The following is a 15,952-nucleotide window of genomic DNA, read 5'->3' as shown; positions in this document are numbered from 1 at the left end:
CGCAGCGGGAAAAGACTGAAAAAGAAGACGTTCTTGGCGGCTGCACGCCTTCAGCGCCATCTTGGAGTACGACACGCCGTACGCCTTTCTAAATAAAGCCCCTGTGTTTTATAACCTGCGACACTGGTGGAGGAGCTGGGTACCATCGCCTCATGATCGGTACTCCTGTGAGCAGCCCTGCATCCAGCCCCATGAGATCGCCACGCGTGGAGACACCTGTACACCGCTCAAGCCGTCGCCTGCAAGGTCTGAGACCAGAATTTGGCCTTTTACAAGGACCCCCGCTGCCGACAGCCACCCCTGCTCAAGAAATGGCGTTTTCAAGGAGCCCTACGCAGGTAACGGTCCAGAATCTTCGGATTCCCGAACCATTTCACGGCCGCCCGAACGAAGATGCGGAAGACTGGCTTGAGGAGTTTGAACGGGTCGCGAAGTCGAACCACTGGAGCCCCGACGAGAAGCTCTTCCACGTATACTTTGCCCTTGAAGACGGTGCGAAGACGTGGTTCATAAACCGCGAGGCAACTCTGACAACATGGGACGAGTTTTGCCGTCGGTTACGCGATACCTTCGGCAACACAGACCGACGTGAAAACGCACAACGCCTTCTTGAGTCACGCATCCAACAGCCACATGAAGGCGTCGCCATGTTTGCCGAGGATATGGTGCGTTTGTTCCACCGCGCTGACCCCAACATGTCCGAGGCTAAGAAGCTAAGCCATCTCATGAGGGGCGTCAGAGAACAGCTGTTTGTTGGTCTCGTGCGCAATCCGCCGACAACAATCGACGAGTTTATCAGGGAAGCCACCGCAATAGAGCGGGCGCTGCAGCAACGGTACCATCAATGCGATCGCCGAGCCACCGGTGCACCTGCAGGTGCCGCAGCACTCACTGCGACCGATGAGTGTTCTCTACGCTTACTCATTCGACAGATCGTGCGCGAGGAGATTGCAAAGGAGAACGCAAGGTTCACATCGCCGTCGCAATCGCCGCAGCAGCAGGAGTTCACGGTTGCCTCCGTCGCTGAAGTCGTCCGCCAGCAACTTCGGCAAGCGTTTGCCTCTCCCGAGCAATACCCTGATGCGTCGTACCGGCCCAACGCATATACCTACGGTGACGCTGTACGTCGTCCATTGGCTCCAGAACTATCGTACCAGCCGGACGCATACAGCTATGCAGACGCTGTTCGTCGACCGTTGCCCATGCCCGCGCCGCAGTACCGCCAACCGCCACCTGTTGCAGCCTGGGCCCAGCAGGATCCCATAAGGCGACCTCAACTGCGTAAGACGGATATATGGCGCACTGCGGATCGTCGGCCACTGTGCTACAATTGTGGAGAGCCAGGGCACATTTACCGTTTTTGCCCCCATCGTCCAGCTGGGTACCGCGGAAGTGCACCTGCCGCTACGCGCCGACAGTTTTGTGAAAGCCGCGCCCCCATCGACGACGACCTGGCTGGCCGGCAGGAGAGCTCCGCTACCTTCCGGACGCGCTCACCATCCCCGGCTCGTTTTGCTTCACCGAGCCGCCGTAGTTTTGCTGACGCTGTTAGAGGTCGGTCTCCCAGCCCACGGCGGGGAAACTGAAAGCAGCGACCTCTGGGGGGAAGGTTGCAGGTCCTCGAATTGCCGAAAATCCCCCATTGTTGCCGAAACATGAGAACGACGAACAAGAAGGTTACGCCGAGAAAACTGTGACTGCCGACCTCACCGTGACAATTGATGGGCTTGAAGTGACGGCCTTAGTCGATACTGGCGCAGACTTTTCTATTATAAGTGAGCGACTGGCAGGCGAACTCAAGAAAGTCAGAACGGAATGGACGGGCCCTTATATTCGAAATGCTGGAGGCCAGGTAATGACGCCTTCAGGCAAATGTACAGCAACACTCACGATCGGGAATAGAGCTTTTGTAGCCTCATTCGTGATCCTACCGGAGTGCTGCAAACCTCTGATACTAGCAATGGACTTCTTAAGGGAGTACGGCGCCGTTGTCAACATACGTGAAGGCGTGATAACATTTGCCTCTGACAATCCCGTGACCTCGGACGCAGACCAAGACCCCAGGGCGTTACGTGTGGTAGACGAAGACGTCTGCGTGCCGCCGCTGTCATGTAGCCTTGTTTCCGTCAGTTGCAGCGTGCAGTGTAATGAAGACGCCATAGCCGAACGTGTCACTGCCCTTCTCTTCCGTCAAGGCGTTGCCATCGCTCGCGGCATCGTCAGCTTAGTTGATGGCCGTACGGAGGTGCTACTTACCAATTTTACAAACGAGCGACGGCACATTGGTAAAGGCACAGCTGTGGCATACCTCGAGGAACTCGACTACTCTTACGACTGCCTTGCTATGCAAGGGGAAGCAACGGCTCGTACAGCACCGCAGGCACCAGATGTCGACATCGGCCCAAGGTTAACGCCCACTGAAAGATGTCGTCTTATGGAACTTCTTGGCCGGTTCAAGGACTGCTTTTCCTCGACGTCACGAGTGGGTCAAACGCCGCTGACTAAACACCGTATAATCACGGAAGAGACAGCAAGACCCATCCGACAGAACCCATATCGCGTCGCTCAGAAAGAACGTGAGGTCATACAGCAGCAGGTCAAGAAGATGCTAGAGGATGATGTGATCCAACCATCAAAAAGCCCCTGGGCATCACCGGTGGTACTTGTGAAAAAGAAAGATGGCAGCTTGCGTTTCTGCATTGATTATCGTAAGCTCAACAACGTTACGAAGAAAGATGTTTATCCGCTGCCACGGATCGACGACTCTTTGGACAGGCTACGGCATGCGCGCTACTTCTCGTCAATGGACCTTAAAAGTGGATACTGGCAAATAGAAGTAAATGAGCGTGACCGAGAAAAGACCGCATTCGTGACGCCTGACGGACTTTATGAATTCAAAGTCCTCCCTTTCGGTTTATGCTCGGCCCCAGCCACGTTTCAAAGGCTCATGGATACCGTTCTGTCCGGTCTGAAATGGAAAACGTGTCTTGTGTACCTTAACGACGTGATTGTTTTTTCGGCCACGTTTGAAGAACACCTAAAACGGCTGCTGTCTGTCCTTCAAGCCATACGGTCCGCTGGACTCACATTGAAACCAGAAATATGCCACTTCGGCTTCGAAGAACTTCAGTTCCTGGGGCATGTGGTCAGTCAGGAAGGTGTTAAGCCTGACCCAGATAAAACTGCAGCCGTCGCAAAGTTCGCAAGGCCCGTAGATAAGAAGGCGGTCCGACGTTTCCTGGGTCTTTGTGCCTATTACCGGCGATTTATAGCGGACTTTGCGCACATCGCCTCTCCACTCACCCGCCTCACAAGGAAAGATGTTGCGTTTGTATGGGGCGAAGAGCAAGAAGCGTCGTTCAACGAGTTGCGGTAGCGTCTACAAACTCCGCCCGTACTCGCTCACTTCGATGAGGATGCACCAACAGCCATCCATAGAGACGCCAGCAATGTGGGCCTCGGCGCTGTTCTTGTTCAGTGCCAAGATGGTGCGGAGAGAGTAGTTGCCTACGCTAGCAGAACCTTGTCCCGTGCTGAGTCCAACTACTCAACAACTGAGAAGGAGTGTCTGGCTGTTGTTTGGGCAGTTGCAAAGTTTCGCCCGTATTTATATGGCCGCGCTTTCCAAGTGGTAAGCGACCACCATTCCCTGTGTTGGTTGACCAACATGAAAGACCCGTCTGGACGTTTGGCACGCTGGAGCTTACGGCTTCAAGAGTACGACATGACCGTAGTCTACAAGTCGGGAAGGCAGCAGTTAGATGCCGATTGCCTGTCAAGATCACCGATTAAACCACCGAGCCCAGAGGATGATGAATGCGCAGGCTTTTTAGGAGTTGTCGATGCGGCTGTCATCTTCCGGCAACAGCAAGACGATCCGGAGCTCAACTCACTAATCGACTTCTTGAATGGACGAGCCACGAATGCGCCGAGAGTGTTTTCGAGAAATTTATCAGCATTCTGCTTGCGTAACGGAATTCTCTATAAGAAGAATTTCTCATCAACAGGCAAAAGCTATCTGCTGGTAGTTCCGGAAATCCTCCGCAAAGAAATTTTGCAAGCCTGTCATGACGAAGCCACGTCGGGCCACCTCGGTTTCACAAGAACATTGACACGTATCAAAGAAAAATACTACTGGCCAAGAATAGCAGTGGAGGTGAAACATTACGTGCGAACATGCATTGACTGTCAGCGGCGCAAGGTACCACCGGTCAAACCCGCTGGGCTATTACAGCCCGTTCCAGTACCGGAAACTCCGTTCGCCCAAATTGGCATGGACCTTTTGGGCCCATTTCCAACATCGGACAGCGGCAACAAATGGGTTATAGTGGCGACGGACTACCTCACCCGATACGCCGAGACTAAGGCGATTCCGAGCGGTACTGCAGCTGAAGCGGCCCGGTTCTTCATTGAGAACATCGTGCTGAGACATGGTGCTCCCGCGGTCGTGATAACAGACAAAGGTACCGCGTTTACAGCCGAGCTGTTGCGCACTGTGCTTACGATCAGTGGTACAGCGCATAGGAAGACGACAGCTTATCACCCACAAACAAATGGACTTACAGAACGACTGAACAAGACTATCGCCGACATGCTTTGCATGTACGTCGACGTGGAACACAAGAATTGGGACAGGATTTTGCCGTACGTCACATTCGCGTATAATACGGCACGCCATGAAACAACGAAAATGACACCGTTTGCACTAATTCACGGCAGAGACGTAACTACGATGCTTGATGCTATGCTGCCTCATGACTGTGATTCAGAGACGGACGCCGCAGATTACACTGAGCGCGCCGAGGAAGCAAGACAGCTTGCCCGCGTCAGAATAACTAGCCAGCAAGAACTTGACGCTCAACGGTACAATCTCCGCCATCGATTCGTCACCTTTAAGCCCGGGGAAAGAGTCTGGGTTTGGTTCCCTGTACGACGGCGAGGCCTGTCGGAGAAACTTCTGCGCCGATACTTCGGACCCTACAAGGTTCTGCGCCGCCTTAGCGACGTCACGTACGAAGTCGTCGCTGACGGCTCTTCTTGTTCAAAGCGCCGCCAGCATCTGCCTGAGACAGTGCACGTGGTACGCATGAAGCCGTACTTTTCTGAGTGATGTGACCGCCCGCTCGCTAACTGCGCATCGACTGCTACTTCTTGAGCATCGAGACGATGCTCGCTCTGGAGGGAGGGTAATGCCGCGTCCATATTTGTGTCTGACTATACGCTGGCGACGACAAGGAAGACAACCGGTGCGCTCGAGAGGCGCAGCGGGAAAAGACTGAAAAAGAAGACGTTCTTGGCGGCTGCACGCCTTCAGCGCCATCTTGGAGTACGACACGCCGTACGCCTTTCTAAATAAAGCCCCTGTGTTTTATAACCCGCGACAATATATATGTTCGTGCCCCAATAAAGGCTGGGTTACACTTTCATCCGAGCCAGCGGCATGTACGCGTCAGTCTCTGCGTGCCCGTGCCCCTGCGGCACTAACCACGCGACATGGTGTCAGAAGTGGGATGACATCGCGTGACAGGAAGTTGGGAGCGTAGGAATAACGCCCCCCAGCCCTAGGCCTTACCACGACGGAACGGTAGCACGATGGACCTCGAGACCGGCGAGCCGCCAAAATTGTACGGCGTCAACCTTCAGCCACCGGCACCGTTCGACTTCGCGAACCCGGCAACATGGTCGACATGGCTCAGCCGCTACGAAGACTTCACCGCGGTTTCGGGACTGACAAAAGCGTCGGAAGACGTGCAGGTACGCTCGCTACTGTACTGCATGGGCCCGGAGGCACGTCCGCTCCTCGAGACATTCTCGCTCGACGGCCAGTCGCTCGCCTCGTACCAAGTCGTTGCCGCCCGCTTCACTGAGCACTTCGTGCACCCAGCCAACGAGCTCTACGAGTCGTCGCGGTTCCACAGGCGTGTTCAGCTACCCGGCGAAAGCATCGACACGTACTATGCGGAACTGTGCAGAATGGTGAAACGCTGCAACTACCAGTCAGCTGCTGTCGAGGAAAGGCTCGTACGCGACCGGTTCGTCGTCGGCCTCCGTGACTCTCGCCTCTCGGGTCAGCTGTGCCGAAACGCGAAGCTGACGCTCAAGGACGCATGGACACAGGCCCGTCAGTCCGAAGACGCCGACAAAGAGAAGGAGTTGACCCAGAACCGCACCGAGCACACACGCGAGCTCAACCTCGACGCTGCGAAAGCCAGCAAGTTCGCCTCTCGTCGCCGCTCCGGAGCTAAGCCTACTACGTCGCAGCCGCCAGCCGAGCGCGCTCGCGAGCCGTCCACGTGTGAATTCTGCGGCCGCGCGCCTCACCGACGTTCGGACTGCCCGGCTCGACGCTCCGCCTGCAACTTCTGCAAAAAGAAAGGCAACTTCGCTGAAGTTTGCCGCTCGCGGAAGCACCAGCAGAACAAGCTCGGCTCCGTTCACCTGCATGCCGTCGGCACTCCCGCCGCTCAAAGTTCGTCGACGTGACCGTTGACAACTACACAGCGCAGTTCAAAGTCGACTCCGGCGCCGAAGTAACTGCTATACCCAGCGACTCCCCTGCGCTGCCTGCCAAGCTCGACCGAGTCGACAGTCCGCTCACCGGCCCTGGAAAACAGCCACTTCGCGTTCTAGGCTCGTATCTGGCACGACTTCGGTGGCAAGGAAAAACAAGCTGCCAGCGCCTATACGTAATCCAGTCACTCACTGTGCCTCTTTTAGGACTGCCAGCGCTCCAAGCCCTGAAAGTCGTGAAATTTCTTGACGAACTCAAGACTCCCAAAGCAACGCTGCACGCCGAGCTCTTCAAAGGATTGGGCACTCTCAAAGACGAGTACGCTATTCGGGTGAAACCCGATGCCGTGCCCTTCTCGCTAAGCGTCCCCCGCAGGATCCCCATCCCGCTGCTCGAGGTCGTCCGCCGCGAGCTGGACAAATTGGAAAGCGCGGGAGTGATCCGCAGGATCGACAAGCCAACTCCATGGTGCTCTGGCCTCGTTGTCGTCAGGAAAGACGATGGTTCCTACCGGCTATGCGTCGACATGACTCAACTCAACAAAGTCGTCCTCCGTGAACGGCATATTTTGCCAACGGTTCAGCAAGTCCTTGGCCTCCTCGGTGACGCAACAGATTTCTCAAGGCTGGATGCGACCGCAAGCTTCCACCAGGTAAAGCTTTTTGCCGATTCCCAAGAGCTGACGACATTCATCACCCCATATGGCCGATACTGCTATTGCCGGCTCCCCTTTGGCATCACCTCCGCTCCCGAGTACTTCCAGAAACAGATGGCAAGGATCCTGGAGGGCCAAGAAGGGGTCGCCAACATGATAGATGACATTCTGGTTTTTGGACGCACCCGCCAGGAGCATGACGCCAGACTGAGCCAGGTGCTATCTCGCCTTGCAAAAGCAGGCATTACATTGAACGAGGACAAGTGTCGCTTTGGGTTATCTGAGGTCTCCTTCCTTGGTGTTGTCGTCTCAGCTAAGGGTATGAGGCCGGATCCAAGCAAGGTTGAAGCGGTCAAAGCTATGGAAGCTCCCACAGACGTCGCCGGTGTTAGACGACTGCTTGGAATGGTGAATCATCTCGCCAGATTCCTGCCACACATCTCGGACGTCACAGCACCCATCAGAGCCTTGCTGAACAAGTCTGCGAGCTGGGTGTGGCAGCATGAGCAAGAGGTAGCATTCAAGAAAGTCAAAGAACTCCTGACGTCAGACAGGTGCATGGCCAAGTACCACCCGTCGTATGCCACAACAGTGTCTGCAGATGCAAGCTCTGATGTGAAGTGGCAAATGTAGACCGCAGGTACATGCGAAGCATTTCCAAGAAACCACCTACAGACACTCCGCTACTGTTTTGAAACATAACGGCCCCTAACCTATCAATCGCCTGTTCAACACACTGTAGTAGCGCATCCGGCGGTAACGAGTAAAACAGATCTTTTATATCCATTGAAAAGGCCGACACTTTAGCATTTTTATGCTGCTGCAAATACTCAACGTGCGCACTGATTTTAGGGGTGAAGCTCCTTAAGGCGGCACCCGTTCGTCCCTCGTAGTCGTAGTCGTAGTAGTCGTAGTACGTAACCAGTCTTACGCTTTGACCTCCAGGGTGGTGCCGGTGGGAGATTTTTCCTGTGCGTTGATGAACAATAAAAAATTCGCAGCGTGCGCGTTAACTAAAAGCCGAATTCTTCTGTCTCTCATTCCCCATTAGCAGCCATTGGCATGTTCCAGTAGGAAACGTTAGTAGAAGTAGAAGTGTAAGTGTTAGCTAAAAGCCGACTTCTTCTGTCTCTCATTCCCATTAGCAGCCATTGTTTACCTCCAAGGTAGTGCCTGGTGAGATTTCTCCTGTGCGTGATTAAACAATAAAAATTTTGTTCAAAACGCCGTTGATTGATGACATAAACCAACGAAAGACGCCAGATGTTTTGTAAAAGCAAAACGAAAGAACGCCAGATGTTTCTAAAGCAAAACGAAAAGCCGCCAACTGCTTAACGAAAGACGCCAGATGTTATCTAAAGCAATGGTTTTCTAAACAATGAAAATTCACAGCGTACATGTAAAATTAAAGTGAGCTGCAAGTCGTCATAACTCATCGAACCTTTAGTATAAACGCGCCCGATCTCACGTCGGTGATGATGTACTGGGCAGAATTCACGGAAGATTCACGGTTTACCGATGAACCTCAGCAGCTTCGCCCACTCATCATCATTCACTCCGTGGATATGCTGTGATTTTTTCCTGTGCGTTGTTGAACAATATAAAATTCGCAGCGTGCGCGTTAACTAAAAGCCGAATTCTTCTGTCTCTCATTCCCCATTAGCAGCCATTGGCATGTTCCAGTAGGAAACGTTAGTAGAAGTAGAAGTGTAAGTGTTAGCTAAAAGCCGACTTCTTCTGTCTCTCATTCCCATTAGCAGCCATTGTTTACCTCGAAGGTAGTGCCTGGTGAGATTTCTCCTGTGCGTGATTAAACAATAAAAATTTTGTTCAAAACGCCGTTGATTGATGAAATAAACCAACGAAAGACGCCAGATGTTTTCTAAAAGCAAAACGAAAGAACGCCAGATGTTTCTAAAGCAAAACGAAAAGACGCCAACTGCTTAACGAAAGACGCCAGATGTTTTCTAAAGCAATGGTTTTCTAAACAATGAAAATTCACAGCGTACATGTAAAATTAAAGTGAGCTGCAAGTCGTCATAACTCATCGAACCTTTAGTATAAACGCGCCCGATGTCACGTCGGTGATGATGTACTGGGCAGAAATCACGGAAGATTCATGGTTTACCGATGAACCTCCGCAGCTTCGCCCACTCATCATCATTCACTCCGTGGATATGCTGTGATTTTTTTTACCACGAATGGGTCTTCTTTCTGAAGCAAGGACGGCTTATCTTGCAGGAACAACGCCAGACATCTTTGCCACGTATCCTTTTCTGAAATGATTACCCGAAGGGGGCATCCAACTTTGTGAGTCTTTGCAGAAGAAAAGATATTTAAAGAGGACTTTTTCTTATCCTGAAATTGTTTGACAAGTGATTGTATTCCTAGGCATTTACAAAGTTTCGTAGCTAGCATCTTAGCCTTTTTGAGACTTACATGGTCCATCCTATTGAAGTTGCTGTTGATAGCCTAGGTAGCCTTTCTACGGAGGACATCATTTGCGAAAACCACAAAACCACCCTCTTTATCCCAGGAGAGCACACAAAGGCGGTTACTGCGCAAATAATCAGACACTTTTTTCAACGGCTCTGTGTGAGAAGGCCGTACTGAGCGTTCAAGAACGTCCACCCCCTGTGAAATACAACTGTTCCTCTCATCTTCCGGTGCGAGTCTTGCTACTTGTCCGAATCTTGCTACGGATTTTCACTATGCGGATTTTCATCAAACTGCTTAAACGTGCTTGACATCTTCATGCAAAACCTAACACCTCTGGTTTTGACGCATGAAATGCCAGAAAACAATTCCATTAGGTTTTTAGAACTATGGCTAAAGTTTTTCGACCATCACTGGCCACTCTAAGCTAGTGAGGTGCAGTATTGTTAGTACTGTCTCACTAATGCTCTGTCAAAGTCTTGCGAGCATATAATTCAGGAAAGCCTAGCGCTTCAAATTAGACGGCTGTCGGAGGCTGGCTGTCCGGACTCCCTTGTGGTCTCTGTAGCTGAAGGCCTATTGCGAAAAATGAAAACAATCCGGCAAGGTGACAAGAATGATGTGGCAGGCGTCGATGTGCAGAAGAAAATCGCCGTTATTCCGTATATTCACCAGACATCCCATTACCTAAAGAAAATGGGAAAGCGTCTAGGCGTCGGCGTTGTATTTTCGGCTCCACTAAAACTTTCAGTTCTTTGTAAGAAAACCAACCCGTGTGAAAGCGAAGAGAAGAAATTGTGCAGTATTCGTCACCAGAATCTGTTTGTGCCTTGTGAAGAGGGCATTGTATACTGCGTGCTGTTGTCTTGCGGACGCGGATACATCGATCCGACAGACCGGCAGATGCATCAACACGAGGCTTAAAGAGCACAACAAAGATTTAAGAGATGGTAACCAGGGCCATCTCCGCTTACAATGCGGTAACTGTGTCGATAAGTCCATGTGTCGGCGTACTAAGCCGTGCAACGCCACGTTCTCAAAAAGTGGCATTGTCTATCGCCACAAAGACCAGTGCGTCGGGGAAATAGTTGAGGCGGCCAAAATTGCTCGTGCGGGAGAGGGATGCGTCAGCATGCCATCTTGGTGATTAGATCTTTGCAGCTATCACCCCATGCACCTCTTGTTGATCGTCTTTTTGCTATGTTTCGGTCCCGCTGTAGTACATATACCTGATGCTGCCAGCGAAATAAACAGTTGAAAGTCAGCGCTCTTTGCACTCTATCTCTGTTGTCGTCCTTTCCTGCTTTTCCGCACTGTGCCCCTCGTCGATAAACTTATCCAATTTCATGCATTTAGCAATGCGAAATGTTCCGAGCTTTCGACAAGAGGACAGGCTTTGTTTTTTGCTCTACAGTTTGCGATATGGTATACATGATTTAAAGATTTGTGCACTCCTTCTTTATGAAGGAATTGTATAAGTGGCTTAGCAGCATGTTAAAGGTGTAGCCTTCACTATAATTTTAAGCTGCACATTCACAACAGAACATGGCTAATTCAGGCATCATTCGTAGCCTTCATTATATTGGTCCTTAACTTGTCTTAGTAACATTTTGCCTTGCACAAAGCAACAAAATACCTGCATTTTCAAACTTTATTTACAATGCCACGTTCCTCTGACACACAGTCTAGTCCATATTGCACCACTCTGTGATGCGTCCATCAGAGCTTAAAGGGATACTGAACAAAAATTAGAAAAAATGACAAAAGCATCGAATTCCACTTGAACAACGCGACTGTTTTGATAAACGGAGCTTACTTAACATATTTTTGAACAGCTGGCTGTATTTTTGGAGGATTATTAGAATGCGGCACATTTTCCTGTCCTGCTACTTCCCTTTCTCCACCTTTCCTTTACATCCCGCTCTCCCCCTCCCACAAAGGTGCTGAGATGGCCCCACCCTTTAGAGGTAGCATTGTTTGCTGCCGGTGCTGTTCATAATGGTTCTAGGAACCTTGGAGTGGGAGTGGAGCGGGTTGAGAGACACGAGCGATGGCTAGCAAGGTTGGCACGCCCATTTCCGGGGATGTTAAACGTCACCTTCTATAGTTGACCGCACGGCCACTAGACGCAGCAGTTTGTGAAAAACGCACTAAAGTCATTGTTTTCAGCAACGTTCTGCCTTATATGAAGGTTGCGTCTACAGATTTCAGCACCCAATCTTTCAATCTGGTTGAAAATCTCGATGGCAAAAATTTTGTTGTGTCCCTGTAACGAAAATAAAACTGGAAGGCCGTAATGGTACTCGGAGCAAGCACAAGAGGAGGGGCAAGGGATACAACGATGCAGCACCATCTTCCAACTGAAATTTGTTACAAAGTGGCACACATGTATATACAGTCGAAACCCGCAATAACAAAATCGTGCAACAACGAAACATTTTCCTGTCCCTGGTGAACACCCATGGGATCAATGCATGTCGCAGCTCTCGATAACAAACTTTTGGTAAACTAGAATCCCACAACAATGAGAACTGACCAGACGTTTCCCCACACATTATATGGTTTGAACGTGGTTAGCACACTCCAAAATGCACTCAAATGTGTTTGCTTCACACCTGCACAGTGAGAGAGACCACTGAGGCAGAGGGGATCGTACGGTCAGGTAACGAATGCGCAAGCTTGCCTTCGTTGCACCTTTCAGATAAGGAGCATTCTTACCTAGCGTGATCTAAGGAGAAGGGTTACTGGTAACGCTACATCTTGCTGATGTCACTATCCCGATTTTCTTACTACAGAGTATGGTTTTTCTGTGTACGCACGTGTGCGCACCTATCTAATAAATTTCAGTTGGAAGATGGCACTACGTCTCTACATCTTGTCCCTCATCATGTGTTTGCATTTAGTACCATTACGAATGATTTAGTCCAACTAGCCAAAATCACAACTTTCTTGAAGCTCGTACTTTTTCATGCAACAAACACAGGAAGCTGTTGCATGTATTAGAAACAGTAAACAAACAGCACACAACACCACTCAGCTTAAGAAATACGTTCCAGGTGGCCAGCTCTGTTGGCTTTCACTATTTTTTTGCCCAATGCAGTGGTGTACCTGGAAGCGTGTTATAAGCAGGGCTGGGCAGAGATACTGGGAAAAGTATTTCGGAATACAGATATCGAAATACATGGTCTGGAAGCCTAAAATACAGATACTGAGATACATTTGCCTTTAACGTAACGGGATATTTCAGAGATACTTTCGCAGTAAGAAGAAAAAAGTATTCCGGAATACAGATACAGCAATACAGATACTGGAATACTTTTTTTTCATTTCAAGGATGCTCATACTTTTCATTTCAAGGATGCTCAGCCCGCACGCCTGCCCCTTCGGGGCAGGCGCGCGTGCGTGCCAGCGTCCGTGGTGTGACAGAAACCTGCCAAGAGAAAAAAAATAATAAAAACGGGACAGCAGCGAGGTTCGAACCAACGTCCTCGCAGTTTCGAGTACGACACGTTAACGGCTGTGCCACTAGGGGCAATTGGTTCGGAAGGTCTAACGGGCTGCATTTGTATTGTCACGCTGGACGTAACTTTAAAGACTCGTTATTCTTACGTCCAGATGTAACTGCAACGGCTCCTATCGTCACGTCTAGACATAACGCTAGACACTTCGTTTGTGAATACGCCGGTGATCAGTCAGCCATTGTCGTGGCAACCGTGCGAAAAATTTCAACCAAAGCGGAAATGGCCTTCGCGGCACCGGCAGCCAATGAACGCCAGAGCAGACGACATGGGCGTCTCCCCATGGTCTCCCCTCTCTCTCCTGCGTTCTGTAGCATACGGTTGTCAAATGCGCTGCCCGGTCTGCGCCGGGCCAGACGGCTAAGGATTCCGCTGCCCATATAGGCCAGCCATAATTACCTACGCGCAATGGAACTCAATACGTCAAAACTGCAAAATTCAAACATTGGCTTCCTAAAATCACCTTGTTTGGGGGTGATAGGGTTTAAGTCCTCCCAAGTCGCTCTTGCCATCTCTCTAAACAGGCGTGGAAACAGGGACAGCTGCTCAGAGCGCCCCATCACAAACTACAGCAAGCACTCGTCGCCTTGGGCGAAAGGGTCACTCTTTGATAAAGCTGTCACCACCACCTACGCTACCAGAACCCATTTCAGCAAGCCGCAACAGGCGAAGTCGGCTCCGGCGGTGGGGGAGCCTGGTACCACAAAAGACCGTTTCACTCTTGTGATCAATTAGGAACGCACCCCGACACGCTGGAGAGGTGGCTGAAAGCGCGACAAAGATAGCCATCTTCTAGTCACTTCCGCCGCGACAACGGGAACTGCTTTTCGAAGTGCCGCCGCTTTGAGAACTGAACGCACGCGAAGCATTGCAAAGCCTCTGGTCCAAGGCGGTATCCGCACGGGGTGTCACGAAGTAATCGCTTGCCACCCGAAAAAATTACGCGTGCTGCACTGGCCTTGAGAGACAGCGACTTTCATCCGCAGAGGCCGACAACACTGCCTCCGCGATTCTGCTGTCTGTGGCGTCGCGTGCTTTACCACATGGGTCATTCTGTGCACGAGCAGAAACCATCGCCGCCCTTTCTGTCGGCGACCGGCGGCGCACCTTTGCTTGTCTTGGCACAGAAACAAACAAAAAAAAAACCCTCATTCCCTCCTTGGAAACACGCCTCAACTCATTTCCGACAAAAAAAAATGTAACGAGATGCTCGTGTCCGGCACAGTATCCCGATACAAACGATACATCGTAAATGTATTTCACTACTGAGATACAAATACATTTTTCAAATGTATCTCGATACAGAAATACAGATACTCAAAAGTATCTCTGAAATACTATCGCGATACTCTTGTATCGCGATACTGCCCAGCCCTGGTTATAAGTGAACATTACCCTGTCAGTAAAAACATGCAACAGGTTGCCCATCAAGGGGGTGATTCTGCTGTGGCACATGTGCGCTACAGGGTGTGCCAGAAAAGAATGAACTTCTGGTCGCCGTTCTTGAACTTGAGTGAATTTAATCTAGGTGGAGGTTACAAAACAGCAATAATCTTGAAGTTGGTTAGTGAAAAAAAAATTTTTTGTCGCTTGTAAAAAAAAAGAAAAACGAACTTTTGGTCACAAAAAAAACTTTTCCGCCAATTTCACAATTTCTGAATTTTAAACACACCAGCAAAAACACAATATTTGTTCCTCTCAAAGAAGAAGTGGAATGCAATCTTATGAGTGTTTTATTTAGCTTTGTTGTAGAGAGGCTTTTGAGGACAAAATGACACACATGGTAAAGGCACAAATTATTTGTACCTCATGAGTTTACTGCTGCAGACAAGATAAATTGAGAATAATAAAACTCGGTAAATATTGATTTTGATATCTAAACTTTTTTTTCCAAAATTTGTCATGGTTATTGAGCCCCCACAACTTAACCATCAGCCATTGTTTACTGACAGCCATAGCTACAAGGTGCAGTGGAGTTACAGGTAAGTCACTGAGCTATATTAATGATAATTTCTGGGGTTACAGCGTTCCTCGTAAGCAAGATGTGCTTATCAGGCACGCTGTACTAGGGGGCTTCGAATGAATTCCGAGCAGGTGGGGTTCTTTAACATGTAGTGGCATCTAAGCAATTGTGTATTCATGCATTTTATCACTATTGAAACGCGGTAGCCTTCGCTGGGAAATGAATCTGCATCCTCAAGCTGCTAAGAAGCGGCACCCTACCTGCTAAGCTACAACTGCAGGTCAGTGAGCCATATTAAAGGGGTACTGACACAAAATTTTGCGGCCGAGATAGCCTGCGGGATCGATTCCAGTGAACATGTGTGTATCATCTGCAAAATATCAACAGCGAATATAGCTTGGTACGTATTTTCAATTAATTTTGAAGTTTGCGTAAGCGATCGACATCGTCGGGCTACTGACATCCTCAAAGGTGACCCTTGGTGACCCCCTACTTTGCTCACGTGACCACACTGCAACAAGTTATGATGAGGCGCTGGCAATGAGGCGGCTGGTGATGAGGACATCGTCAAGGTACGCAAACACAGTAGGGAGGCCCCGTGTAACCTCAGAAATGAACCGCTGGGAAGTTTGAGCTGAATTGCAGAGTCCAAATGGCATCCGCACGTATTCAAACAACCCAAAGGGCGTCATGATGGCAGTCTTAGGTATGTCGGCGGGCTCAACAGGAATCTGGTGGTACGCCTTAACGAGGTCTACTTTGCTGAAAATTGTGCAGCCATTGAGGCGCGATGTAAAATCCTGGATGTGAGGTAGGGAATAGCTGTCGTGGACAGTCTTGGCGTTCAACACTCGATAGTCCCCACAAGG

At 50.2% G+C, this 15,952-nt stretch overlaps 1 protein-coding gene across 1 annotated transcript; it reads left to right on the top strand.

The window, feature by feature from the left end:
- The first annotated feature begins 5,592 nt into the window (after positions 1-5,592).
- Positions 5,593-7,799, top strand: LOC125758188 (uncharacterized). Its single transcript, XM_049415046.1, has 2 exons — positions 5,593-6,469; positions 6,718-7,799. The coding sequence occupies exons 1-2, from the start codon at positions 5,593-5,595 to the stop codon at positions 7,797-7,799; spliced, it is 1,959 nt and encodes a 652-aa protein (XP_049271003.1).
- The last annotated feature ends 8,153 nt before the right edge of the window (positions 7,800-15,952 follow it).

The sequence above is a fragment of the Rhipicephalus sanguineus genome, chromosome 4 (assembly GCF_013339695.2).
Source record: "Rhipicephalus sanguineus isolate Rsan-2018 chromosome 4, BIME_Rsan_1.4, whole genome shotgun sequence".
Lineage (NCBI taxonomy): Eukaryota > Metazoa > Arthropoda > Arachnida > Ixodida > Ixodidae > Rhipicephalus > Rhipicephalus sanguineus.
Note: the sequence above shows the minus strand (reverse complement) of the source record. Positions and strands in the feature narration are given on the sequence as shown.